General features: G+C 36.6%; 2 protein-coding genes across 29 annotated transcripts in view; both read right to left on the bottom strand.

The window, feature by feature from the left end:
- Window positions 1–694: 694 nt before the first annotated feature.
- On the bottom strand, window positions 695–5,042 carry LOC148868284 (AP2-like ethylene-responsive transcription factor TOE3). Of its 4 annotated transcripts, XM_088973087.1 has the most exons (10): window positions 3,576–5,042; window positions 3,450–3,475; window positions 3,298–3,328; window positions 3,118–3,205; window positions 2,884–3,029; window positions 2,591–2,635; window positions 2,373–2,476; window positions 2,122–2,258; window positions 1,721–1,837; window positions 695–1,144 (listed from the first exon to the last, which is right to left on the bottom strand). In XM_088973087.1, exons 1-10 carry the CDS (start codon window positions 4,166–4,168, stop codon window positions 875–877), a joined length of 1,557 nt encoding a protein of 518 aa, XP_088829213.1. In that variant the 5' UTR covers window positions 4,169–5,042; the 3' UTR covers window positions 695–874. The 4 variants fall into 4 exon arrangements, with proteins under 4 accessions (XP_088829213.1, XP_088829215.1, XP_088829214.1 ...); XM_088973089.1 differs by lacking the exon at window positions 1,721–1,837; XM_088973088.1 differs by lacking the exon at window positions 2,591–2,635.
- An 18,382-nt stretch (window positions 5,043–23,424) lies between these two features.
- The window catches only part of RAD51B (DNA repair (Rad51) family protein), a 36,928-nt gene continuing 32,614 nt past the window's right edge, over window positions 23,425–27,738 (bottom strand). For 9 of the 25 annotated variants that reach the window (XM_088967768.1, XM_088967767.1, XM_088967769.1 and 6 more), the window contains 3 exons: window positions 24,602–24,745; window positions 24,183–24,275; window positions 23,425–24,018 (listed from right to left, as the gene is read on the bottom strand). Coding sequence is in view for 9 of the 25 variants with exons in the window: in XM_088967763.1 (XP_088823889.1) it covers window positions 24,244–24,275; window positions 24,602–24,745 (176 nt within the window). In the remaining 16 variants the exon portion in view is untranslated. Of the gene's footprint in view, window positions 24,019–24,182; window positions 24,276–24,601; window positions 24,746–27,738 lie in introns of those variants that run through there. The other 16 variants (XM_088967764.1, XM_088967755.1, XM_088967746.1 and 13 more) reach the window with 8 other exon arrangements.

The following is a 27,738-nucleotide window of genomic DNA, read 5'->3' as shown; positions in this document are numbered from 1 at the left end:
CAATGAACAATGTGTATAGCTTAGATGGTACATGTACTCTGTCGAGGTTAAAATGTAATAATTATAATTACTATTAGGCCTCAGAACAATCCTGTTTGGGAGTTGGGACCCAACATTCAAAGCCAAAGCCAGGGCCATGGCTTTTTTTCTTTTTTCTTTTTGTTTTTGCCTTTCAATTCAAGGCTTGAGAGAAAATAGACTGGTGAAGAAGAGGATAGAAAAAGTCTGAAAACAATCTTTTTTACAAGCCTGGACTGGAGACTGGAATCCTCTTTTCCTTCTTTCTTCCCCTATTCGTGTTTGGTTCCTGACAGGCTTTTCATGCTACTTAAAGATTTTTACAATACCGACTCTGACTGAACCCAAACCAAAGTCCCCCAACCACATGACACACCCCAGTTCCTCTGTAGCCTGTGTGTGTGTGCTTTCCCCTTGCAGCAGGACAGTGATTCACGTACAGCAAAAAGGTAAAGCCGATGAATTCGGGGTTAAATTCACAAATCACAACCAATCCAATGAGCTTCTTGTTTGTGGGGAAAATAAAAAACAGAACAAGATATAAGAGCATCCTCATTAAGTCCCAAGAATCCAAACCCAATAAAAGATGGACCTGGGCACTGGGCAGAGCTCTTAACAGTCTACAGTCACTAAAAAAGAATAAAGATTAAGAGCATATGAATCAAGAAGAGACCAATTTGTCAAGGAATTAAGTTACATGCCAGATCTTGGTCTTAATTGGGCATGTATAATAATTGTATTAATATAAAAAAACATTCGTGAATCAATTAAAAAAATTAAAAAAAACTAACATGCTCGAGTTTGTTTTGTTTGCCCATCCACCTATGTCTGAGCAGACGGACTATGTCTGTTGTTTTCAGCTCCTGTAATAAAAGAAGTGAGACGTGTTGGCCATGGGATTTGTGGGATTAGGAGGATAATAGTGTTGGTGGGATGTATTCAAAGGGGGTGGTGGAGGAAGGGCAGCTGATGAAGCATTGGCTGTAGAAGATGAGAATCCTGATGATGCTGCAGTAGAAAACAGTGGCATTGGGGTTGCAGTGCCTCCGCTGTGGCCGTGCATTTGCCATGCCCAGTTGGAGAGTCCAAGCGATCCTACTTCGGCCCTCTTCTCTGCCATTCTTTCCTGCCAACAACATAAACGGCAGTGCTGTTACTTTCCTTGCCATTCACCATGGACAAACCACCCTACTAGTACTAATCAATAAGAAAATAATTCTCATGAAATGCTGCAAACTAAACAACAATCCATCAACAGTAATAAAAATGAACTAGGTTTTTCTCCAAAGCAGCCCAAGAGCCATTTACTAAATATACACAAAAGGACTCCATAGAAGTTTTTTAGAGAAATTTCCATGTTTTCAGCTTAACCAACTGGGAATCTGTACCAAAAGATTGCTTAAAAACCCCAACATTTAACAAGTTAGTTAGGTGTTCCAACTGCCACGGGCTAGATTAGCAAGTTATGAAAATCAACTTAGTAACAACAGTGGGCTGGAAGCTAAGATTAATCCTATATATCTCACCAGTCACCAATAACTAACTAATAAAGAAACCCAACCTAAGTTTCAAACTAGGGTGAACCTGAAGGTTCAAGATCCTTTTCATAATCTTTTCATAGACAGACAACGGGCGGAACTTGTGCTCATTGACTTTTATGGAGAAATGCAGATGCTAGATTATTAGAAAGAAGATATATTACCTCATGATTGGGAAAGTAACTAGGACATACACCAGTCAAGATGGGAGGGTTCTCTGATGCCATCGCTGGGCCATGCGAGGCTTGACCACCCACTGTCGCTGAAGGAAGGTTCTCCATCTATGGGAAGCAACAAAGAGGAGATAAACCATCAACCCTATTTAGACTAACACACTAAATTGACCTTCTATACTATTCTACATCTATCCAAAGGCAAGGACAAACGACTCTTGCTCTATAATTCTCAAGACATTTGGCTTTTAATAGAGTCCTTACTTAAATATATGGAGATGATACCAGAAAAAGATCACCTAAGACAGATTTGTCAGCAACTAGTGATTTTGTTCCCTAATTGAATTGTTAGAAACAAGGAGATAAATTCAAGTTTGAATTCAGATAATTACCCTTGTTCTCCTTGTGTCAGGGATGTCACCAGGCTCACAATGAAGACAGAATCCCCCCACACTTTCATTCCCCTTAGGGCCATCCATAAAACATGGGGGAGATATACCTAGGTTCAGATCAAGAATGTGACCGTTGCCTGCATCAAAAGCACAAGGAAGCCTAATCATGTATTGGTTAACAAATATCACTCGATAGAGACTCTTTGAGTGACAAGTAATATTCGTTCAAATTAAACAGTTCTAAACAATACCTCCATTATCAGCCTCAGAGGATATCTCTCCTTCATAGGTGCTGGGCTCGAAGTTGGTCACTGCTTCCCTTCCATTGCACTTGATAGCTGCCTTGTCATAAGCCCTGATTTCCAGAAAATCAAAATGGAGATTCGAGTTGGATGGAACCCTACTGAGGTTGAGAATTCAGGGTAAGAAATTCAGTATCAGAGAGAGGGAAATGCATGATAAGTAGGACCTTGCGGCTTCTATTTCGCTGTCGAATAGCCCAAGATATATATACCTGCAAGCAAGCATTGCATTCTTACTGATGAAAACACTCCCGGTTCTCAAGCACTTTCATTTGCTTTTTCTTTTTTCTCTTCCTATCTCTCTGCCATGAATTAGGCATCTTGGAGATGTTTTCCATGAGGAAAGATTTCCTCCATAGACAAGTTATCAGATCTTCTTTTTAAAGACTATCTAATCACCACTTAATCTTAGATGCATAAAGTAATACGAAGATGTAATTTCATTTCATGGATGTCTTACTTCTTCCCAAGGAACTGCCCCATTCGAGCTTCCCACCGACCACATTTATGCAACGTCACCCCTCTGTATTTTGAGCTTCCTCTTGAAAATCCGGTGCTTTGGCGTCGAAGAATATGCACAAATTCTTCCTTGGTAAGGTTCCTCATCTGAGAATCAACAAAAGAAACATAAACACTGCATCATTCAAAAAAATTGCGAGTATAGTTGAGACTCTGTGAGCAATGCCTATCCCACCTGTTTCAGATCTTCGTCGTAATCGCTGAGAGTAAAATTGATATCCGCATCAACTCCACGGAATTTGATAGCAGCTCGATCGTATGCCCTGAAAGCAACAATCACCAGATATCGACCATGTGAGTCCAAATTGTAAAAACAAGCAGTCAACCTCAGCGTTCAATCCGAAAACAGGCTTACCTCGCAGCAGCGTGCGCAGTATCAAATCCACCTAAGAAACCCAAAACAAAATTCATCAATCATCACTAATGGTAATAACGTGGAGTTAAGAAAAAGCATCCCTCACACTAGTAAGGGATGATATTTAACCAAAAAGAGAGATAATTCCATACCCAGATACACTTGTTTTCCGCAATCCCTGAACAAAGAGAAAACGAGAAATTGTGGAAAATTACAGAGGAGCCAGAAAAGAATCAACTAGGAATGGACGAATTAGCAAATGGGCAGCTTGTGCCTACCAGATATGGGACTCCCATCTCCCAGTCCTCCGATAAAATGTAACTCCCCGATACTGAGAACTTCGAGACCTGGGCCCACGACGACTCTTCTTGACCTGCGGTTGCTGCTGCTGGTGCAAGACCTTCATCCCCGGCTGGCCACCGGTGTCCGGTTGGCAGAATGAGAGATCCACCCAATGCGGCCGAGAAGAGGAAGAGGAAGACGGCCCTAAACGGGAGCCAGCATCCCCAGCAGCTACTCCTCGTCCTCCGTCCGCTGTGACCGGGAAGAGCTGCCTCGTAACGAAACCACTCGGCATCGTCATATTACCGTTCTCTGATTCACCTTCGTCGTCGTCGTCCTCATCGGCAGCAGCCTCTTTTTTCAGAATATCAAAGCTGAAGGCGAAGAGATCGCCGCCGCCAGGACGCCTGTCGTGAATTGAACATGAATCATCATCTCCTCCGTTGCTCGAAGCATCAGCATTGACAACGGAGGAATTCGAGGAGCCGGAATCGTCCATTTGGCCGCCGGAAACCACCGGAAGCTTGCCAATCATCACCCTATCTCCATCGCAGGTTGAATCAGCGGAAACAACGTTAAGATCCAACATCACGGCTTCCAATTCGTCAACAATTTATGTGGTTTACTTGTACTTTGTCCCTTTCCTTCTTCGATTGATCTTGCGTCCTTAAGCCAAGAAAACTCCGAAAGGGTGTTTATATGTGTATCTGATGAAGAAGAGCCAGAGCAGGTAAAGCAGAGAGGCGTCTAAGGAACATTAGCTCTTCGACACCCAGAAATCTCTGTTACTTCTATCCTTCTACAGCGCATTTAGAGGACTATTCCAGACAATAAACGAAACAATTGAGAAATACATATACAAAAAAAACAGAGTTCGGTGGGCGCACAAAAATTCAAGTCAGAGAGACGATCGAACAGACACGAGAAGAAATACAATCGAAAGCAAAATAGAAAAAAGGGGTGAAGCCAGATAAGAGATAAACTGATGATGCCGGAGGGTATCGAACCAATAAGCTATAGTAGGCAACAGCCGGCGACTCTGGCCGGAGAAGTAACTGAGTAAGAAGAGTGTGAAGCCTTATTTCGCACAGACGGACGCATTTCTCTTACTCAGAGAGAGGAAAAAGAAGTGTTGATCATATTGGGTTGAAGATGATCGTTGGGGGAGAAATCACGACCGTCTGTCTGTCGGGTTCCTGGGAAGGAGGAGACAGAACTTAGTAACAAACGGCCATAGAACTGAAAATACTTATAGAAGAGAGAAACCGAAGCTCAAAATATTGAAATTTTGAAAAAGAAAAAACAGAAAAAAAAACGAGATAACGGTGTTGGTTTATCATTTATGGAGAGTAAGGAAGCATTGAGGCAGGGCTAATAGCCTAATACAGATTAGAGAGAGAGGGCCGACCGGCCGAAGGGCAACGGGCAAAAGGAACAGCCGGTCAGGTCCAACTCCGGACCAGATGGGACGTGTGAAAGAACATCATGTATGTAGGTTGTAGCATATTTTTAGTTGTATTCCACTCCCCAATTTTCTCTAACTACTTTTACGCCCTCCTTTTTTCACTTTTTACACCTTAATTAAATATCTTTTATCAAAAGATCATGTCATTACCGTTTCTTCCGGTCTCACGGTGTTCTAGGTTTTTCTGCTGCTTATCCTAGATATCTGTTGACCTTTTTTCCGGGTCAAGAAATAAAAGAGGAAAAAGAATTTGTTGACCTTTTATAAATAAATAATGCGCTCCGAGCGCGAGTTTGCCTGACTGGCGTACTATGGCCCTAATGACATGAACGTCTAAGCAGATGTATAGGTGTAGTTGTAGAGATCGGAGGCCAAAAATAGCAAAAATCAGATTTTCTTGATCATCTGATCGGTTGATTTCCGGCGACGGTCCAGACTAACCAGGTCAGAAAATACTGTGCCGTAATAATATCACACCATCGTTGTCCTCTAGCCGTGTAGGTTTCCTTGATGGGACCCATCATCGAGCGTCTACCACAGTTAAAACCAACCAATTACGCTCAGATCTCCACGTGTCAAGATTGTTTTTTGGGGGCACAACAGAGTTGGAAGGGATGGACCCACTAAATGGTGGGTCCCAATGGTGTTCTCATCGAACATCTTCTGATCTTGTGTCGAAAAATTTTGGCCAAATAAAAACAAAAAATTAGGTGGCATGGGATTATATAATTGGAATGATGACACGTGTTAGAAAACAGTACGCAGAAACCATCCAATCAGAGGAACCACGTGGGCGAAGAAAGAATCGCCAGATGTCAAATCATGTTACACCAATGTTAAACATGCCATAAATGGTCCTTTCGCTGGGACCAATGTGTCTACTTCTCTATGATAACCAGAATATTTGATCCATCCATGCCTTTTGATCTTATCGCCTCCCTACTCCTACGTATGGGCCCACCAATTTTCCGACCCCTGTTACCAGTTACGAACCAAGTATGCGAAACACGAAAATTGTTTTTTTTTGCAAATAGATCCTCCTTATTTAGCAATTTTCCTTATTTCCTCTATGCATTTGTTTTGCTATCATGCAAATAGATCCTCCCTCTTGTAGTATAGGGTCAATGATAAAAAATTCTCTATACTTTAATTTGCAACAAAGACCTCCTAAACTTTTATATTGACCCTTATACTTTAATTTGTTACAAAATCCCCTCTAAACTTTTGTTGTGACAAATTGAATGGATGATTAATAACCTAAGCTTCTCAACAGACAGAATCAAGACAAAATATAACCATTCCATGGAAGATCGACCCAATAATCAAAGACACTTGAGAAATGGCAAGGGACATTAACATCTTGGTATTAATACAAGTCATCAATTCAGAGAAGGTAAACAAATTGCAGAACAGCATTGACGTCAAGAAATTAAGGGAGATGTGGAGGGGTTAAGTTGCACCATATGCAAAGTTTTATGGAACTCTTTTCTCTTGCTTTACAAGAACCACTTTGTACGCCAATTATTGAATCTCTCATATATTTCTGATTCATCTCACCACACTTGAGTATTTATCCACAAAGGATCGTTTACAAGAAAGTAACATATATCTTATACATGTCTCCAAAGAATTTGCAACCTGCTTGTGAAACTGCAAGGGTGAAGCTGAATAAAATAAGTTCAATCAGGTTGTGCCCACAAGTCTATATATAGTACGAGTGGAATTGACGGGATTGATTTGGAAACTTTGGGACATTTTGATATATTAATAAATGTGTATGTGCATTTGCACGTGACAGTATCTCTAAGACAAAATTATTTATAATTCATTGACCGCTTCTAAGCTATTTTAAGTGGATAGTTTCTAAACAGTTATACGTGGACAGTTTTTGAAATAAGAATAAATGACATACATGTCCTCTTTATGCCCATTGTATCCTTTGACAAAGGGGACAGAAAATATCCAATGAAAATTCTAGAAATAAGGGGCATTGGCTCTTTTATAGGTAGTATAGATATTATTGATTTTAGTGTTTTACTCAAATCGACCTATCTATTCAACACTTGAACTCAAGAACGTACTGAACTAACCTAGCATGGCCCCGTTTCTCAGTTCAAAATCCATGTCTATTTTCGTATTTATTGATCATCCGCATGCCTAATTCCAGCCGTAGTTGAACTATTAAATGCAGCTTTCGGGTTCACACAAGTAGTTATCTGTGGCTATGAACCAGTTCCATCAAAGGAGCAATTACATGAAACCTTTCTCAATTCTGGATGTAGGCGGATTGTCAGATTTCAATCGGAAGGTCAAGTCGTTCTTTTCTTGTTGGAGCTATCATTGTCCCTTTCTCTTCTGTCTTCTACATCATTACTCTTTGTTTCTACGTCCATGGATTCGAATGCTGCATTTTTAGCTATAGAGCCATAATCTCTCAATGATCGCCATAAAGAAGTTCGTGATCAATCTATAAGATATTTTCCACAGATTTGCCTTGACAATATTTTGAAGATTGTTTTTGTATTTGACCCAAAATACTTGTCTCCCTCATTTCCATTGATAGAATTCACCAACAAATTTAAAAGTGTTGTCTGCCTGAGCAACATAAGGTTTTGCTCAATTAGGAGGTGTTCTGTAGTGTGGATGATAAATTGGTGGGTGTGGATTGGTCCACACCACACCACACCTTGTGGTAGGGACCAATTTACAGCATACCATAGTCCACAGTTGTTCTTAATTGTAGATAGATTGTGTGGATTAGATGAATCCACACCCACGGTGGCGATATGGTGTGATCCACACTATACTTTTTGATTCCATGTATCCCTTATACATTTTATGGGAGATCTATACGGTCGATCATAAATATCTAATTTTTGCATTTTATATGGTAAATAAATTGAAAAAAGGCATCAATATGTAGACAACTATTGCATTTTTAAATAATTTAAAAAATAATATTTTAAATATTAAAAAATTAAAATAATAATAATATTTTAAATATTATTTTATTGATAAAAATAATACAAATTAATATTTAAATAATGAAAAAAGAGTTGAGAAGGAGAACTGTCGGACTTGTGCTGAAATTAACATTAAAAATTATATTGATAAAATATTAAAAATTATTAAAAGATTAAATAAAATGATAATAATTAGACTAATGTAACGCAGGTGCATTACACTGAAACCTTCCCACAAATTGTCCATACCATAGTATAGACCATCCACGAGAAAATACTGTGGACAATAAATTGGAGTGTGGCTCATCCCTATCCATGCTATTTTGTGGGTGAGGACCGCCACACTTAGCAAAACACCATATCTTACCATGGATGAGACAAAGACGGTCCCGTCCACGATATATACATACTACCGAATGCCGCCTTAATTGTAAAAGGATAATTTGGGCATTTAAAAATTTTAAACACTCAAACGAGAATATTTTTTGAAATTAATTAATGGAACGTTAACGGAGGGGGGTCTTTGTTTAATGGCCAAAGTTTAGAGGGGTCTTTGTCACTAAACCCATAGTATTGGGGGTCTTTGTATTATTTTAGGATGGCCATGTAGTAAGTATGTGGCAACCGGAAACTACACGTACATATCATTTCATGCTTGACTGATTTATCATTTATAGGGTATATTTATCTTGAAGTTTTTTTTTTTTTTAATTTTTATTTTAAAATAATTAAATGGGTTATTTGATATTTTCTATAATGATTTATTTAATTTGAAAGTTTTATAATGAATTTTTTGTTTAAATTATGAAATTGAACCAAATTCATTAACTGATTTTTGAGAGTGGATAAACACGTGTCTAAATAATTCAATTTGATAGGAGATAAACTTTTGTTTGAGAGTGAGAGTAATCCACTTCTTATATGCTCTTTCTTTAAAACAATATGGCATTTGTTTGAAGAAAAAACCTCTCTAGTCTAAGGGCTACCTTGTAACATGAATGGATCAAACTAAATTGTAAATCTGTCTTGACGCTATAAGGTTGAGTATCCGGTTGGCTTTATTGAGCTTGGTGTTAGGTTTGATGTTGGGGGGTTTGACCTCTGTGAGCCTTTGACCAGATAAGGATATGCTTCCAACAAAACGCTCCCAATTATGTTCCAACATGCCACTACAGCCATTGCGTATTAGGAATCTTTCCTTTGTCATTCATGGGGAGATGCTCCCAATGTACGGCTATAATGACTGGTTGAGACATTGTTGGCATCATGTATTGGGTTTTGTATTACGTTTCATTAGTTATATCTCCTGATCAATAAAAACATACAAGTATAAAGATATCTTCAATAAACAGTTGCAAGTGGTTGTAAATATGATGTGAGCACCATTTTATGAACAATGAATCGGAGATCTTCTTGGCAGGTTCGAGTTGAACCAAACCCTTAACGAAGGTGACCCATAAAATTCCTAATGAATATGTTTTTTCTTAAATGCAAAAACATAAAAAACCTTGTTTTAGATGAATGAGAAATCTGTATTCCATTGGCATATAGATCTCTGTTACCATTTAATGCTTTCCTAGTTTTTATTAAATTATTAATATTGATCTCATTACTTGATGTAATGGATCAACAATTTGGGGAGAGAAGTCTTATAAACGTAGGAATTGAATTGGAATTTCAACTTCAATTCCTATTCCTACTCCAATTCAACATTCTAAACACATTCTAATTATTCTAAATCTAGATTGCTTTTAATGACAAGAGTATGGATGAATATCTCAGCCCTACAATATTTATAGATGAAGTTGATTTATAAATCAAAGGGGAGTCCATTAGAGATTTTTGTCGTAGTGCTCGCAGTTACATTCTTCTTCTTCTTCTCTTTCTCTCTCTCCTTTTGCTAGTTGCGTCTCCTCACCTTGTCATTTGAATATTATAAGCCTAAAAAATAAAAAGAAAAGGAAAAGAAACATACGAGGGATACTACTCTATTAGAAAGACAAAAGAAAAAATCATAAATTTGTTTTCCTTTTTTTTTTGCTGGATGGACCAAAATTTTGTTGATGTAGGTTTCTGTTGGAAGGCCAATGTGAATTGGGTTGGATCAGTATGGACTTTTTTTTTTTTTTTTTTTTTTCTGATTTTGTTACAAATTTAAAGTTCTTAGCTTGACTTGATGCATTTTCATCGGTCTTAACGCTTTTGGCATATTAATTAAGCATATAACAAATGGTATCATAAAGAACAAAGGCTTCTAATGTATTGGTTAAATATAACAAATTGTAGTAGAGCGTACCCCACCCAACATCTTAAGTTTTAATCATGAAGATTGCCTGGGAGAAGAAACACCTAGAGAAAAGTGAAATCCGTCATTGAAATGGCTACTGGGAATAGAGTGAAAGCTACCAAAGTGAAAGTGAAATGATTACCACCTATCACTGGAGAGAGATTTGTATGAGTGAAACTGTTGAGACATTGGTTGCGGGAGCATGGTGGTATGTTACGGTTGTAAATGTTAAAAGTGTTTGTTTTGATGTGTTGCAATAGTCTTAAGACTTTTGGCATATTTGTCAAATTTATAATAATTTTCTAGCGTAATCTTTATCGATATGGGTTTCATTTCATTAGCAAATTGTGGGTTTTTTCTTGAGACTGCTGTGCATGTGTTGCATTATTGACCTAATTCTTGAATGAAATCGGTCCTTTCTGATATGGTCCACATAAATCATTTAAAGCTTCCCTAGGTTTTCTGAAAAGGTCTTAAACCTCCCCTTAACTTTGACCTGCGCTTAAACCTCTCCTGACTTTTGGGGACCGAGGGATTTATACACCCCTTTCCGTTACTTTTAAGTGGAGAGGGACATTAAATGTCTATTATGCCCATACTAATTCTTCTTATCAAGTTAGAATATTTTTCCTAATTATAACTTTACCCTTAAACTATTAATATGACCAAATATTATTTTAGTATTTCGTTTTGTTATGTGGCATAAACAATTTATCTATGTTCTTTTATTTTCTAAGTAAATAAGATAATGATAATTTTAGCCATATTAAAAGGGATAATATTGTCCCATCCAAGTGTTGACAAATTCCACTTCTTGTGAATATCTTGGTCAATGAGAATCAAAATCCCATTGATCAACTTTTCATCCTTTCAAAATCCAAAAAGTGAACAAGACTTTGTGTTTGATTTAAGAAAAAAAAAAGAAGGAAAGAAAAATTTAAAAAACCTTGTATAGAAAAAAATTAAGGAAAGGTCAAAGTTGTGGGAAGATTTAAGACTTGTTGAAAAACAAAGAAACGTTTAAAGGGATTTACCCTTTTAACAATGATTATAATTTAGAAGTTTTGTCTCATTTATTAATAATGAGATGTGCCGGAATCGCTGTGGGACTCCTAGAAGAAGTCCTTAACACATGGTTTTTGGAATTGCCGTCTTATTAATGCTAGGAGGAGATGAATGATCGTGTGGAAAAAAGGCTTAAAGATTGGTAAAATTACTAGAATAGGCATTAACTATTTTAATTATTTCATTTAGAGGTATCACAGCAAGGATATCATATCAACCGATCTGTGAGTCCAACCGAAACCCGAGCTGACCCACCCCCATCCCATGAAATAGACCCTAATCTAAGCCAATTGGCAATGGGTTGGAATTTGGAGCGGGAGCGGATCACCTCTCTCTCTCTCTCTCTCTCTCTCTCTCTGACATTTTAATCAAACTGATTATTTTATTATAATGACTATTGATTTTTTAGAACTAGACTCATATTTTTAATAGAATTTAAAAACTCTACTATTTATGAGTCAAACCTTTATGTATTTCAAATTGACCACACAATTATTATTTTAGTTAAGCCAACTTTGAAAAAAAGAAAAAGAAAAATCAAACAGCAATTTTGAATGATACCTCGAAGTATTTAAGAAGTCTGAGTGGGTTGAATTTCTTACCCTCATGACAACGTAGATCGGTCTATGTCTATTGCCTTTGGTGGTAATTTAGCAACTTCGGTTTTCTTTCATACAACATGTGTCGCATGGTTGCCTCAAAAGGACATTTATTAATCCGTGGTATGCCCATTTTCATGAGAAATAAAAGAAAAGGGATGTGGAAATGGAAAAATAAATGGATTAAAGATTTATTTTATATTTTTAATGATATTTTATGTACGAGGGCAAATCATACACGAATGAACAAGTCAGTACTGTACGATATCCAATTATCCAATTATATGCATTATATATATATAATGATGATAATTGTAACGCAATTGATAAAGAAATTGTACTCTTATTGATTGAACTATTTATTCATCATGCCCACTTTTACAATAAGATGGATTCCCTTTATATATAATATAATAGAGCAATAATTGAGAGCCCTGTCATCCACAGGGAGTCACTTTGATGGCTGGCGTGGAGTGGAGAATTGCTTAAGGCAGATGGAAATCATTGCCATGGAGACACACTTTCATAATATGATCACACCCATGAAAATTTAAGTCCAATTGGTGGTGATAGACACATCATTTAGTAAAAAGTTGATGGCATCGGCACTGTGTTTATTAATAAGTGTTGATGGGCGATAGTGTTACTGACAGGATGATTGAAATCTCATAGAAATTGAGAGCAGTGATATTTGGACATTATCTTCCAAAGCTGTTTGGTATAGCCATCGATTTTGATGTCAATTGTTGTTAATCTGCTGGATTTAAATCTAATGTTGCAGAGAGAATTTCACTGAAAAGGAAAAACAATACAAGCAAAAAAAAAATATTGTGGTTTGAAATTTTGTCTATGTCCAAGTAGAAACAAATCATTTTAATGAAAGACAAGAAGAGATAACCATACCAGAATCAATGTTGAAGCAATGGTTCTGGACTTATTGGCCACTGGCCTTTCATATATCATTTTAGTAATTAAATCCCCTTTTTTGAGAAACATTTTGTTAGGATTCATGTGTGATTAGTGTATGAGAGTCTTGTATTGGAGATGAATGAAGGGTGCGAGAGATTTATATATAAGAGTGGCTCATAACCTAATAGGTTAAGCTTTTGGGTTGTTAGTGGTGTTCATCTCTTGCAAGTTGTATGCAAGTCCTTTCCTATACTTGTGTATGTATACAAGTGCTTGGTTTTAAGCGACTCTCCTCAAGCCGAAGATTTGACAAAAGCACGTCGACTCCCATGGCTTTGTTGTCTTCTCCATGGCCAAAATATTGGCAAAAGCATTTGATCTTCCATGATGATGAAGTCTCCACCCATGGGCTCCCCTATGGTCCTAAGCAAATGGCTCTTTTTTGGTTGGTGTATGTCAAGCTTGGCAATATAATAATAATTTTTGTTCAATAGGGGTATGAGAGTTTCACATTGGAAAGGAATGAGAATTGCAAGGTACTAGTAAACAAGACTGGCCTATCACTTAATAGCTTAAGCTTTGGGGTTATAAGTGGTGTCCATCTCCTATGTGTAAGTCCTATGCACGTGTACGTGTATAAACCCTTGGTTTCTTACGACTCCCATCAATACACAACACGTTCCTAGTTGCAAGTAAAACAAAACAAGACACGCGCGTTGTAAATGACCTTGATGTGTTATATATGTGGTTATTAGCCTGGTCGCATCAATCCATAGTTGATTCACCCTTATTTGCCACTTAGTTTTCATTGATATGAAATGAATCAAATTTTTTTTTTCTACCATACGATCATTCAACTGCCTGGGTGGAGACATCAAATTCGTTTAACATAACACGAAATAAGACAGGTTTTAAGGAAGAAGGCAAATCGCTAAGTCAAATATCTGCAAGGATGGAAGAACTCTTGGGTTTAGATAGTGTAGCGTTGATTTGGTGAGGAACTTAGTATTAGTTTATGTTTCTTCTATTTTTCCCTGTTTTATTTGTATATGTGTGGGTGTATGTATATGTTTTATGAGATTGGATTAATTGAACACTTTGGTTGTATTGTGGGTTCCATGTATTTTATGACTGGTGTGGGGCGTTATCTTTAGTTCTACAACCTATGATATGCAACCATTGGCAATCAAATAATCCGAGTTTGTTTTTCCTATACTTGGTTGTGCCTGTACTCCAATATGGATTATATAAACTTAGGCTATGTTTGGTTTGAAGGAAAAAGTAGGGAAAGGAAGGAAAAGATAGAGGAGCCAATACAAGTGTTGTAAAGGTTTCCTTACCTTTTCCTTCCTTTCTCTACATTTTCCTTTAAACCAAACATAGCCTAAGGTATAAGTTGTACACCAACTGATGAGAATTCAACAAAATTCTTGGAGGTGGTTATTATTATCAAACTCTCCCTCATTAGTTAGTAATATACCCCTTTAGCACCAGGGGTGTTCATAAAAAAACCAGAAAATCAAACTGAACCAATGAAACTAAATTGAAAAATCCAATTAATTGAACCGATCGATTTGATTTTAAGTTAACCTATAAAAAACCAACAGTTAATCTAACCAATTGGTATATATAGTTGTATATATTATATACATTTATAATATTTATAAAATAATATACACATTTATGATATATTATATATTATTTACAATAATATTATATTTATATATTTATTTGTAATATATATATATATATATATATATATATATATATTATAAATATGAAAAAACTGAAAAACTGAAGACTTGAACCAGTTAAAAACTGAATCAATCTATTGGTTAACTAATTGATTTGGTTTGGTTTCAATTCAGAATAATCTAAAAACCAGTGGGACTGCTTCGATTTCAAAAATCTATCTATGGTGCAATTAACCCAACGGTGAGCACCCTTATTACAAAGACTTTTGGAATTGATTAAAGGATTTTTCCTTGAGGGTCTTCTTTATTTTTTTTTAGGCCCCAAATTTTACTCCTTGTGGAGGAGTAACCACCTTAAATTTTCTTAATCATTTTCAAAAGGAAATTTTATAATAACAGGAAGGGACTTACCTCACCTTACCCCATAATCTAAGCATTCATAACTCTCCCTCACCACCTCAAGCCCATCCCCCCAAAAAGAAAATCAAACCAAACAAGCCTCTAACAATTAATTAATTCTAAGAACATGTAAACCCAAACTATAAATCTCTAGGAATTTGGGAATTACCATTAATCACCTTAAACGAGCATCTTTCGTTTAAAGCCTACTTTAAAAGTAATTTACAATGATTTTTCCTTAAAATTGTCTCCCTTATCTCTAATATAACTTCTCTCAATATTCGAAGCCTAATTTTGGGCACCCCCGCACAGATGCACAAGTTCTGGTATCGTACCATTATTATTATGCAAATCAAAATAGAAAAACAACCAAAAGCATAGGGGGTTTACAACAACTAGGGATGTCAATCGATCGGTTTTCGATTGGATCCAATCCGATCTAAACTATATCAAATCGGATTTAGACAGTACATTATAATTATTGGATTGATCTAATCCAAAATAAATTGGTCCATATTCTTATTGATTTGCATTGGATCTAAACCAAATTTCCAATAATCCGATCATAAGGCCAAACTTTTGTCCAATTTGAGAGCAATCAAAACTGAATCCAGCATAAAATCACTTTATGAAAGTGCTTTTACGAAACCACTTTTACGAAAATAATTTTATGAAAAGGAATTTTACGAAAACACTTTTATAAAAGTATTTTTACATGAAAGCACTTTTACAAAAGCATTTTTATGAAAGTACTTTTATCAAAGCACTTTTACAAAAATGTTTTTTTCAATGACAAAAGGGTATATTTTTGTAATTTTCGATTTTCATGTTAATATATTTTTGTAATTTTTTATATGTTTTATTTTTTTATATAATTTTTGATATTTCATTGGATTTGGATTGGATCCAATCCAGTCCATTTGCATTTTAATAAATTAGATTGAATTTGGTTTGTATTAGATTTGGACTGGATTAGGTCCAATCCACTTGTAAGTGAATTCACATTGGATTGGATCGGGCTGGGCCAAATCCAATCCAATTGACACCCCTGATTATGTCAACAACCATACATTATTTGTAGGATCAACGGTTCAACACAAAAGTCAAAATTCAGGAATGAAATTTGGCAAAATATTTGTTATCTTATAAATTATATTTTATGAAATGAAGAAAAGAAGACGAGAAATATTGAAATCTGAATTTAAGGATTGCAGATGAGGTGGCACTTTGGAGTGGACAAGAGCCAAACACGTCGTTTGGTGTCGAAATCCCGCAAGCTGTCATACCCGAGACGCCATGGTTTTTCCTTGAGAATTTTGCTATATTAAAAGCCGATGAATGGGACTCTATATTATTAAATATATATTAATGTTGGTCTTTGGGATTTTGAGAAGAAGAAGAAAGAAAAGTAGCTCCAACGTAACCAAACTGGCACAGATATTTACTCACAATCTCCTTAATTTCCTTTCCTTTATCCACATGAGTTTCTCACCTTTGATGGGCCCAAGCAAATGTGAATGTCACATTCACTGTATTCTCTCTCTCAAATGTTTCCTTAATTTATTTAAGTTTTGCATGCAATGCATTGAGTTGAATAAGATAGAAGATATAAAAATGGCAGAAGACTACATGAATAAGAAGATTATCAAACATCAATAAAAAATCTGCTAATGTTCCACCTAATTAAGCCCATTCTAAGTGGTATTAGATTTGGCTTTGGTTTGGGTCCTTGCCCAAGGTTCATGTTCATGTTTCCGGCTTTCAGGATTGGTTTTAACCCGAATTAAACCCATCTCTTCAATATTTTATTAGGAGTTGATTGATGAGAGGGATTGAAAGGGGTTTAAGAGGAGAGAAATAGAGATTTGATGGGAAAAAGGAAAAGTTACAAAACATTAATTGTTGGAGAGAGAGAGAGAGAGAGAGACAACAAAAGATTTTATTAGAGAATTAAACCATGCAAAGACTTATATTGTGATATTTTATGTTTTTAATTTAAAAATGAACAAACCGCGTGTGAGAAAACAAGAGGAGAGAAGAAAGAGATGAATCGGTTGAGATTTTTTTTTACAAAGTCTCCAACTTATAACTTGATCAACAATATGTTGTGATGGAATGATGTGGACATTGAATAATTGAGAATATGGTTTTCGAAATCAGACCAGAATGGACGATTGGAACAGAAAAACTGGCAATCGATCAGGTAATCAATTCAGTTTCATCCTAAAATCATTTTTTTTAGTAAAAAAACATTGATTTGGTCAGCAATCCACTGGCCCTGACAGTTGAACCGTTGAACTGGACAGTAATTTTTAGTCTTTTTTTTTTATTTTTTATTAAGTCAGAACGGGCCATTCATTCAAAACGAACAGTTGGGCCATTCGGCCCTGAAACCAGCCCCTACAGGCTAGAACGATTCCCCGTCTATTCCAATTTTAAAAATCTTGATTGAGAAAAATAGTTCAAAATCTTTTGTGCCATAATTCCAGGAACAAATAAATGATGAAAGGTGTCTGTTCTATGGGTCCAACAGCAAACACACTTAAATAGAATAGCACCATGCATGGATTTCCACATGAACACACACTCTCTAATTAGATAGCTTGCAAAGCTAAGAGAGAAAATTTCCATTCGAATTACAAATCCAAATCAACCGACCATTAGAATCCTCATTAAAACACCTAGCTCGATTCTTTGATCCAAGGAATAGCATAACCATGAAATTCCATAATCGATCCATTTTGGTCAAGAACCTGATTAACTGTAAAATCATCAACCTCCTCATGGTCATTTTCATTAATCAACCGACCAAACCCACCAATTATCCTACCAAAAAGAGACATGACCTCTACCTTCAATCTATTGACAACAAGCTAGAGCAATATTTTCAATTGCAACTTAGAAAACTTAAAAAAGGAAAATTAGGCTTCTAGCATTGCAAGGTAGGCCCCTCACATGAAAGGTTGTGGAGTTGTTCTTGGTAGAAAACTTTGAAAGCGAAAATTAGGCTTACATGAGCTGGGAATTCAACTCTACACACACTGAAGCTACTTTCGATGACTTCTTGAAAATGGTTTAGTCAACAAATCTCAATAAATGCTGAAGAGGCCCAATCTATTCCTCACACCAACCGTGAGAGACATTGTAGTCACACATTGGGAACATTTTGTATGTTGAAAATGATTTGGATGAATATATATAATGTGCTGTGCAATTGGTGTGAAGAATACTCTCTTAAGTTGTGTTTGGTTATTGTACAATTTTATTTGCACTAGTACTAATTATGGGAATGCAAATGAAAAAAAAAAAATGCAAATTTAAGTTTAATTTTACTTTGGATTTTATTCTATTCTGTTTTAGGTCATATTTTACTTCATTTGTACAGAAACCAAACAAAGTAAGGTAATATTTGAAACAAAAGTAAATCAAAGTTTACACCCAAAACATTTGCACTGCCATAATTTTGCATCAGTTCAAATAAATTTGCAATGCAACCGACCACAGCCTAAGGAATAGGTCGAAGTTCAATGCCTTAGCCCTCTCAAGTGCCAAACACCTTAAGAGTTTCTTCAAAGTGTATCAACCAAAGTAACTCAATCCTAAAGCGACTTTAAGACCAAATTTGAGAATACTTAAAAATAAGTACTTATTTAAATAAGCACTTGTTTTAAATAGAAATCACACCAATAAGTACTTATTTGTATTTTCATTTTGAAAACAAATCCAAAATAAATACTTATTGATAAGGTTGAAAATATTGATACATTCAATACACAAAATAAATCCATCCACCCTCTGAACTAGTTGGAATAGGGACGCTGCATCATTTTAAAAATACTATCGATTTTTCACCAAAAATTTCTAAATAGGCACTCTCAAATTTGGCCAAAATCGCAATTTCATTCATGTCAAACTCACAATTTAATGCATTTAGAGGAAAGTCAACCTCCGTTGGTCATCAGTAATAATATCTTGAGAAGCACAAGGAGATTGGTGGAGGAGAGCAGCAAACGATTTAAAATTTGCCACGTATACAAATAAACAGACCTCTTAAACGATTTATATAATAAATCAAGCCACATATTAATTGCATTACTTGTGGATGCAAGGAGTTAAAAGAAGATCAGATTTTTTGTTTTTTGTTTCGAAAATTTGAATAGAAGGATCGATGTTAGCGGTTGCGTAATCATCAATACGACCACTGTATATGAGTAGTTCCTTTCAAATAAAAGTTGAAAAGAAATTAGAAAGAAGGTAAAAAAAAACTAATGGATGAATGGTCGCTAATCGCTAAGGAAACCTTAATTTACACATTTCAGTTCAGGTGGTAGAAGTCATCATCGTAAAAGTCACGCACACACGCCACGTCATCCTCCCATTAAGGTCCACCCAATAAAACAAAAGACGTCCCTTCGATAGAAAAAATAATTATAAATATATATCACGGGAAATACAATATCCACCGTCCATCCTCACATAGAACTTTTCCTCTTACGGTAACCCTTCAGTGCCTCATAAGCCCCTTTATCCTGTTATCTCTTTTCCCATTAAAGGCAACCTGCCAGCCTCATCCATCATCCAACTACCCTTCAGTAGCTGGTTGCCACGTGTCCTTTAACTCGAATCTTTTCGTTTTCTCTATCTCCAAAAGTTGTGGACGTATGCATGTGATAATGAATGCTGGGGTCGATCCATAAAAAGGGAAATCAATACTTGGTGATAATAATCAATGAAAATTGCACCAATTTACGCAGTATTTACTCAATCTTACTCTACAGTTTATTCATCTTTGATTTGCTTTGTTGTTGTATTCATACTTTTTAGTATTATTGGACAACTTTAGTGGGAATATAGAGGAACAGGCCCCACCATGACTGTAAATAGATAGAAACGGATCTTACAAAAACTATTAGAGAGTAAAGGTCACTTTTATTAATTGAATTATTGACAAATTAAATATATAGAACCTAGGAAAGCAGCCCACCTTAACTATATAAATATCTCTCTCTCTCTCCGTTGGGTGGCTATCCTATTTGCCACATGATGTTACTAAAATGCCCTCATCCCAATTGAATATTTATTGGTTGAAACTTGAAATATCAAATACATTCAATGGTGTTACCAGACATTGGGACAAAAATCAAACTGGAATGGTTTTCATCATCCGGTTCAATTGTACTCAATCAAAGAGACTGTGGAAGGAGCTGTTAAACACTATTTTTTATAATTAAATCTTGTGAAAATTATGGTTTACCCTATTTTATAATTTTTTATTTGTTTTTGTAAAATTTGTACCTATGATACACATATCTCTTGAATTGTGTCTGATTCCTATATTATTATACACATATCTTTTTAGCTTTCTAGTTTTTTGCTAAACATGGTTCAACTAATTCTTCGGGTTTCTCAGCTCATATAAGCACCAAAAATCACTGCTTAAAAGTCCTCCCAAACGGACACTTATTTAGAAGAAGAAGAAAAAAAAATATAAAAGACAAAGGTAGTTTGGGTAATCTAAGTGAGGGTAAAATGTTAAATGGTGAGAGCAAGCAGGATGCATGGGTAATCACAAATTGGCAAAAAGTTATTCAGGATTCATGAATATTTGAGTGGGATGCTTGGTTGTCTTTTTCTGATTGAACCGGATGGTGGTGGACCTGGACCCCGGTGGTGGCCGGCCAGGAGTCGTGGACTCGTGGTGCTGCCGTTGCTGCCAAATTGCCAATGCATTGGCTGATGCTCATGCTCCCTACAAAGCAAAATATCTGCTGCCACGTGAAACACTCCAAAACTGATATGGGTATTTTCGGTATTTTGATGAGATGGAAAGGACATTTAAGGCAACAAAAATATATAGATGAGAGAGATACAGAGAGAGAAGGCATATGCAGTCTGTGACCCTGTGCTGGGTCTGCGACTGCACTCTGTGACTCTGCAGTATATGATTGGAGACTGGGGACTCACACAAGACATGCCCAACCGTCCATCATGACCTTTTATTTTGCCACGTGGTTAATTGCTAGGTGCTGAATCCACGTGGCTTTTTTCACTTTCCCATTTTATAGTTGATGTGATCTGACGCGTTCCATGCCGGTGGGGCCCACAATTGGGACTACGGGATGGTTTCGTAGCACCAGATGTATATAATAATGTTGTTTTGTTTCCTCTGTTTTTTCCGCTTCTGGAGGGTTAGGGTTTCCTTTTCGGTGTACTGTCGGCAGGGTGTACGAGGTTTACGCCTTGGGAGACGTGGACGCTTCCCCTCCATACAAGGAAAGTCAAGCCAAACATTTATTTATTTAAGTCTTTGATAATTACTGATATATAACCAAATTCAAATCTGATTATTAATTAATCAATTGCTGCCTCAAATTTCAGAAATCACTCTTAGCCGCCTCGAATTTTGGGTGTGTCGTGGGCAGACTCTAAACCATTCAATTTGTGGAATTTTTAAAGGATAAGTTGCCCAGCACTCAACTGTTCCTATAAGCATCCCATAACCACCACTTGGATCATTGAGCTAATCCAGAAGGGAACGGATGGATGGATCGGACGGTGGAGATTGATGCATGGGAGATAATGTCTTGGGGAGCGGAGACAGCATAATTGGTAGTTAGGTGCAAGGTGAGACAGCTAATGCCTAATGGGTAGGCCGGGAGCTCAAAATCTCTAATCCCCACTTGCTGCTGCTGCTGCTGCTGTTGCGCATTAGAGAGATGCAGATTAAAATAAGAACAAGTTGTGGAATTTGGCCACGAGATGCAATGCCACTAAGCCAATATTATAAAGCCCAAATGGTTCCTAGTACCAAATTCCTTTGCTGTTTGTGTGAGCATAAAGCTTCGAGGAGATTAAGATGCCCAAAGTCCAAAATGTTTTAGTTTATATTATAAACGGAAAAGGTTTAATCAGAAGATAAGTTTTAATTAGTGAAGTTGATTAAACCTAATTAATATTTATATTAGATGTCAAAACCTCAAAACCAGGTCAGACACAAATATAGTTTTTTTTTTCTTTTTTTTTTTAATTTTGTTGTTTATTTTAAAGTAAATTCAGGCTGGTGGATGATTCACAAAAGCCATGACTGTCTCTTTTTTCATTTTTGAAAATATATTATTTGGGTATATAAGATATTTAATTGGATACGTGTCGAGAAATAAATCAAATCATGTATTAAAAATAAAAATGAAAAGGCAAAGGGCAAAGGGACCTCACACAAACGGGCCAATCTCGGCTTCTTCTTTCAGCTTTCCTTTTACTTTAAGATCCTCGGCACTACAATACCAAGCACAGCTCGCACATTTGAATTCTTTATTTTCTCTCTCTCTCCCTCTCATAATGTAAAGAGTATACATAGCTCCTGGGTCACGTGTAGGGATTAGTTCTATAGATTAAAATATTGGTTAATCATTAATGATCAGGCGGGAGCGGTCACGCTGGATGCATCCTGTGAGCCCTAACGTATTGGACACTACACTTATTGAACAGGAAGTTGAGGCGAGAACGTGTGTGAGATTCTTCAATTTTTAGGCTAACGAGTGATGATGAACACGGTAGGGGGTTTTACCATTTACACAGCGCGACCGCTTCCTCTGAATCAGCATCCTTTTCTTTCGTGTATCAAAATGTTGATTACCTGATTGATTTACTAAGATGGGATCAAGGTTCAAAATATTGATATAGGATGATACATTGGTAGAGTGTATTGGTCTGTATCGGTATTGTTTTTTATGTTATTTTATGTTTTTTCAGAACTGATTCAGAAGGGCCGGTTTAAGGCCAGTCTATCCCTTGAATTACTCACTGACCCAAAGCACCCCCTATAATGGCATATCGAGAAGGCTCTGATACGATATATATTGACCAATATGTGACAAAATTTTGATCCTTGGATGGGATATCCTACTCTATGCTTCAACCATCGGTACTTGGTTGGCCCATATAATTAGCTACTGGGTCGGAATGGGCAATTTAATTCACAGTCGGATGCGAGCCGGCCCATCTATGAGGGCTTGAGTTGCAGAAGCTGAAAGTTAGCTCAATCCCAACTTGGCCTAAATATGACGTCTTTTGAATTTGAACAAAGCATAGGCCCGATATTAGCCCAAGTGGATTTTCACCAGCCGGTACAAAATGGCAGTGGTTGGATTCCCTCTTTATTTTCAGATCGTCCGATTATCAGTTTTTGTAATTAATGCAAGTGATGTAGTTAAATGGATGTTGGCAGATACATCAAAATATCGGTATGGACCCCAAAATGCATAGATTCACTGATTCAAATGGGTGTACTATTCCTTCATATTTCGTTTGGAACTCACTATCGTGTGGCAAACTTAAGTTGGTTTTTATTTGAATAAGGGGTCTAAGGCTGCATTTGGCATTCCTTATTTTAAGGACTTATCTCTTTTTTGTAGTTGAAATGCCCTTATGAACACTAAAATTATGCAAAAATGAAACCCACACCAAGGCAGCTCAATCCATCTTGTTGATGATGAGATACTTCATAAAATTGTGAATTTAAACATGCAGATAATCATAGATAGGGATGCAAATCAGGTACCTGATTTGAAGAATTTACACTGCATTGATCCCGGGCTTCTGGGTCAGGCTCCTTCAAAGTTTAACAAAATCGCAACCCAAGCCCACCCAAGTTACATCCCTAGATAATCAGACGTAGGAATGTTTCAGAAATCCAGTTGACAGACAATCTAGAGGTCTGGTAAAATTATTGGGCCAACTTTCAGGTAGGGCATGACCATGAAGTATAACATAACTGTGCATCTAACAAGGTCCATAACAATCATTAACCAGTTCTTTCAATGTGCTTGATTGCCTTTCAGTTGATCTCCATTCAAAATTGAGGACATCGTTCTGGTCCCTGAGGTGTTGAACTGTGGATTCAATAAATAACATCATCAGAAACTGTTCTCTTAGCCATCCTTTTGAACAGAAAAACCCATCTTCTACTTGGGTAACCTCCATGAGTAGCACACCTCTTGCAGTTTTAGCTCTCAACGCTGCTCTGATACATGTCATGGGTCAGTCCTTCCGGTTCAACCTTGTTCAACAATTTAAAGCAGTTTACTTCAATCTCATATAAGATATATCTAAAAGCTAACATGTTATGAACAAAAGATGAATAATTAATGTACATAGGAACCAAGCCTCCAAACAGTGGAAGTTAGAGAGAGCATGTTCAACATTGATAATCAGATTTCTTACCTGAAACAATAAACAATATATCCAAATTGCCTGTATAATGATCCTCAAATCAGTGAAGCCATTACCTATTGAAGTCAAAGATGTCATCATATCCTGCATTTTTCATCAAGTAAACTATGAGGTTTTTATATCTCAATCAACCATCAAGTGAACTAAGATAAGAACTAAATTGTGAAGCCATGGATTTGGTGAACGTGGATTAGGGTGGAATCAACCATATAATATGGATGCCACATACAAAAGTAGCTGATAGACATAAAAATCTGCCATAGATCTGTTTCCTTCTTTTCTTTTTCAATGGGATATCTCCTAGCATTTATTCTCTCATATTAAACATTTATATACTAACTTCATTGTCTAGAAGAAGAAGACTCCACATTTAGATAATAAGAGAAATACAATCAATCTCAATAACAGACCTTGACAGTGAATTGCGCTTATCTCTGGTCCAGGTATTTCTATTCCATCATCGCTTACTAATGAAATCCCTGATGAAGTAACGACAAAAGGAAATGCAAGAGATGGTGATACTGGAGATTTTGCCACTTTAATAAACCTTTTACCTACAAAAAGTAAAATAAAATTAGAAAAGGTCGTATGGAAATATGACCCTGATCTCCTGTCTGGTTAAATATTTTAACACATCTCCTGAGCTAACAATAAACATGTAGAATCAAAGCACATAAAGACTCTTCATCACAAAGAAACCATCCCCTTGCATGGATTCTTACTTTCTCATGCAAATATGATGTGGAAGAAACTCCCAATCTTGTAAAGGATGTCAATGGTTACCCAAAGCAGAAATATACTACTTGCCAGAAAAAAAAAGAAAAGAAAAGAAAAGAAAAGAAAATTGTTCAGGCATTTCCCCAAGTGTCCAGAATTTGACTGTCCGGTTCTTGACAGATCTGTCAACTCGATGTAAGAAAGAGAGAACAAAATAGAAAATGTAGATATGTATTGGGTAGTCAAAATTGTTGACTGCTCTGTTTCCTTATCTATTTATAACTAATGAAGTTATGAACAATGGCTAATACACCTAGAGAGGGGCTAAACAGAAAATAAAGAAAAAAAATTAAAATACTTACAAATTGGTAAATACTACTACGTAACATATCTTACACTAATATGGTACAACCAGCTGCACTTTCTTAATCTTCTTCCCAACTATTTAGCACTGCATAAAACACCGTATTATACATTATTATTTATCTTTTTCTGAAGACAACCAAGATCTATAGACAATTCCCAGAATAAGCATGGTTTGAAATTAATGGGATCCAAAAGGATAAATGGATATGATAGGCCAAGGGATCATGCACGAAGGGGTGCATCCAGAGTCTCATGTTATGGGAGAATACTACTTACAGGCAAAAAGGAAAACTTTATAAAATGGTTGAAAGGCCAACAACAATGTTTTGGTGTGTTGAGATGGATGAGCGTGGTAGACTGTTCCATACAACATTGTTGTTGGAAATGAATGAGCATGATAGACATGTGAATGTTGACATGGATGAGTGGGAAAACTAAGAAGATAGGATAAAAATGAACTTACTCAAAAGAATGTAGGAGCAGCTTTTTTCCTGCTTTTCAAAAAAAAAAAGTGATAGAATGGGGAAAATAGACTAAGATGGTCTAGTCAGATGCAAAAAAAGACCATCTACAGCACTTGTAGGAAGAACAGATCCATTACAAGTTGAAAGAGATAGAAAAGCTAGGGGCAGACTGAAAAGGACATTGGTTGAAGTAATGATAGATGAGTTAAGGTCCCATAGATTAATAATGGATATGCCATAGACAAAACAGAATGGTGAAACAGGATTCATGCAGTTGACCCCATATATTTGGGGTAAAGCAACAATCGGAATCTGACTCCGGTTCCCGACTGAACCAAACAGGCATCAGGAATAGGTGATTCCAATTACTTATGTATGCTATGACAAATTTACAGGACCCATTTTCAAAACTTCAAGGGACTGCTTCATGGGCTGTGGAAGCTTATAATCATTTAATTCTTTTTGAAGGTAAAGTATTGTATAGCAAAAAAGAAAGCCAAATACATCAGTCCATGTACTATGAGAACCTGTACATTGGGAATTTACAAAAAGATCTGAGAGATCAGTTAAAAAAAGGTCCAACTTGCAAAAAAGATAAAAACTAAACACCAATAAAAGCTCTTTGTACACTTAACCAAGAACATAGAGAACCTAAAACTTTGTTCTTGACTGAAGCTATATCATTAAAATGATTATATGTTTGTGGTGATTCGTGGGGATTGGGAGAGAGAGAGAGAGAGAGAGAGAGAGGTACGGTTGAGAGAAAAAAAATATCTACTGGCTGCTGCCAGTTTTCTATTTATATTAACTTCATAAAAGAATCTGAAATTATAAGTATGCCCCTGGCGGCATATCCTAGAATCAGAATAATAAGAAAAAAGAAAGAAGAAAAACAAGTAACTGTAACTGTCCTACTAACAGCAGCTATAAAGTAACAATTAAGTAAGCCTTACAACACTCCCCCTCAAGTTGGGCTGAAGATGTCTATCATGCCCAGCTTGTCACATAACTCATTGTGCAACGAGAGCACGGAAGCCCCTTTGTAAGGATATCAGCAAGTTGTTCCTTGGAATTGACATAAGGGATGCAAATTTTCCTTTTTTTTCAGTTTCACCCTTATAAAGTGTTTATCCACCTCAATATGCTTGGTCCTCTCATGTAGGACTGAGTTGCTGGCGAGTTTATTGCAGCCTTGTTGTCACAGTAAAGAGACATAGGACTATGAACAACAACTCCAAGATCCCCTAGAAGGTTCTTTAGCCAAAGGACTTCAGCCACCCCCATGTGCCATGGCTCTATATTCAGCTTCGGCACTTGACCTTGCTACCACACTTTGTTTCTTACTCTTCCAGGTCACCAAATTTCCTCCCACAAATGTGCAATACCCACTAGTGGACTTTCTGTCATCCACAGCTCTTGCCCAATCAGCATCTGTAAAGACTTCCACCTTTAGGTGATTGTGTTTACTGAATAGTAGGCATGTTCTTGGATATTTCTTCAAGTATCTAAGGACTCTCTATTGCCTCCATGTGTGGCTTCTTAGGAGAGTGCATAAACTGGCTCAGGACCCCAACGGAATAGGCAATGTCTGGACGGGTCATGGACAGATAAATCAGCTTTCCCACTAACTTTTGGAACTGCTTCACATCTTTTAGAGGTTCACCAACACAGTCACCTAGCTTGTGGTCCACATCCATAGGAGTATCTGCCGGCCTTGCACCTAATTTACCTATATCTCGTAATAGATCAAGGGTGTATTTCCTTTGAGAGACAAAGATACCCTTTTTTGAGCGGGCAACTTCAATCCCAAGGAAATACTTTAGGAGTCCTAGATCTTTCACTTCAAATTTAGATGCAAGGAATTGTTTCAAGTTCTGTATCTCTAAGCTCCAACTTCCTGTAATGATGATATCATCTACATACACTATCAATACAGCAACCTGCTCCTGACATCTCTTCACAAAGAGTGTATGATCAGACTGACATCGTTTGAATCCCAT

The sequence above is a fragment of the Nelumbo lutea genome, chromosome 2 (assembly GCF_056320005.1).
Source record: "Nelumbo lutea isolate HS-2025 chromosome 2, American lotus-T2T, whole genome shotgun sequence".
NCBI classification, from domain to species: domain Eukaryota; kingdom Viridiplantae; phylum Streptophyta; class Magnoliopsida; order Proteales; family Nelumbonaceae; genus Nelumbo; species Nelumbo lutea.
The sequence above is the reverse complement of the archived record's forward strand: the minus strand, read 5'-3'. Positions and strand labels throughout refer to the sequence as shown.

Coding starts and splice junctions, on each gene's coding strand:
- LOC148868284 (XM_088973087.1), bottom strand. CDS start 4,168: ATGTTGGATCTTAACGTTGTTTCCGCTGATTCAACCTGCGATGGAGAT. Junction 3,206..3,297: donor ACTGCGCACGCTGCTGCGAG/GTAAGCCTGTTT, acceptor TGTTGCTTTCAG/GGCATACGATCGAGCTGCTA. Junction 1,145..1,720: donor GTTACTTTCCCAATCATGAG/GTAATATATCTT, acceptor TGTTGTTGGCAG/GAAAGAATGGCAGAGAAGAG.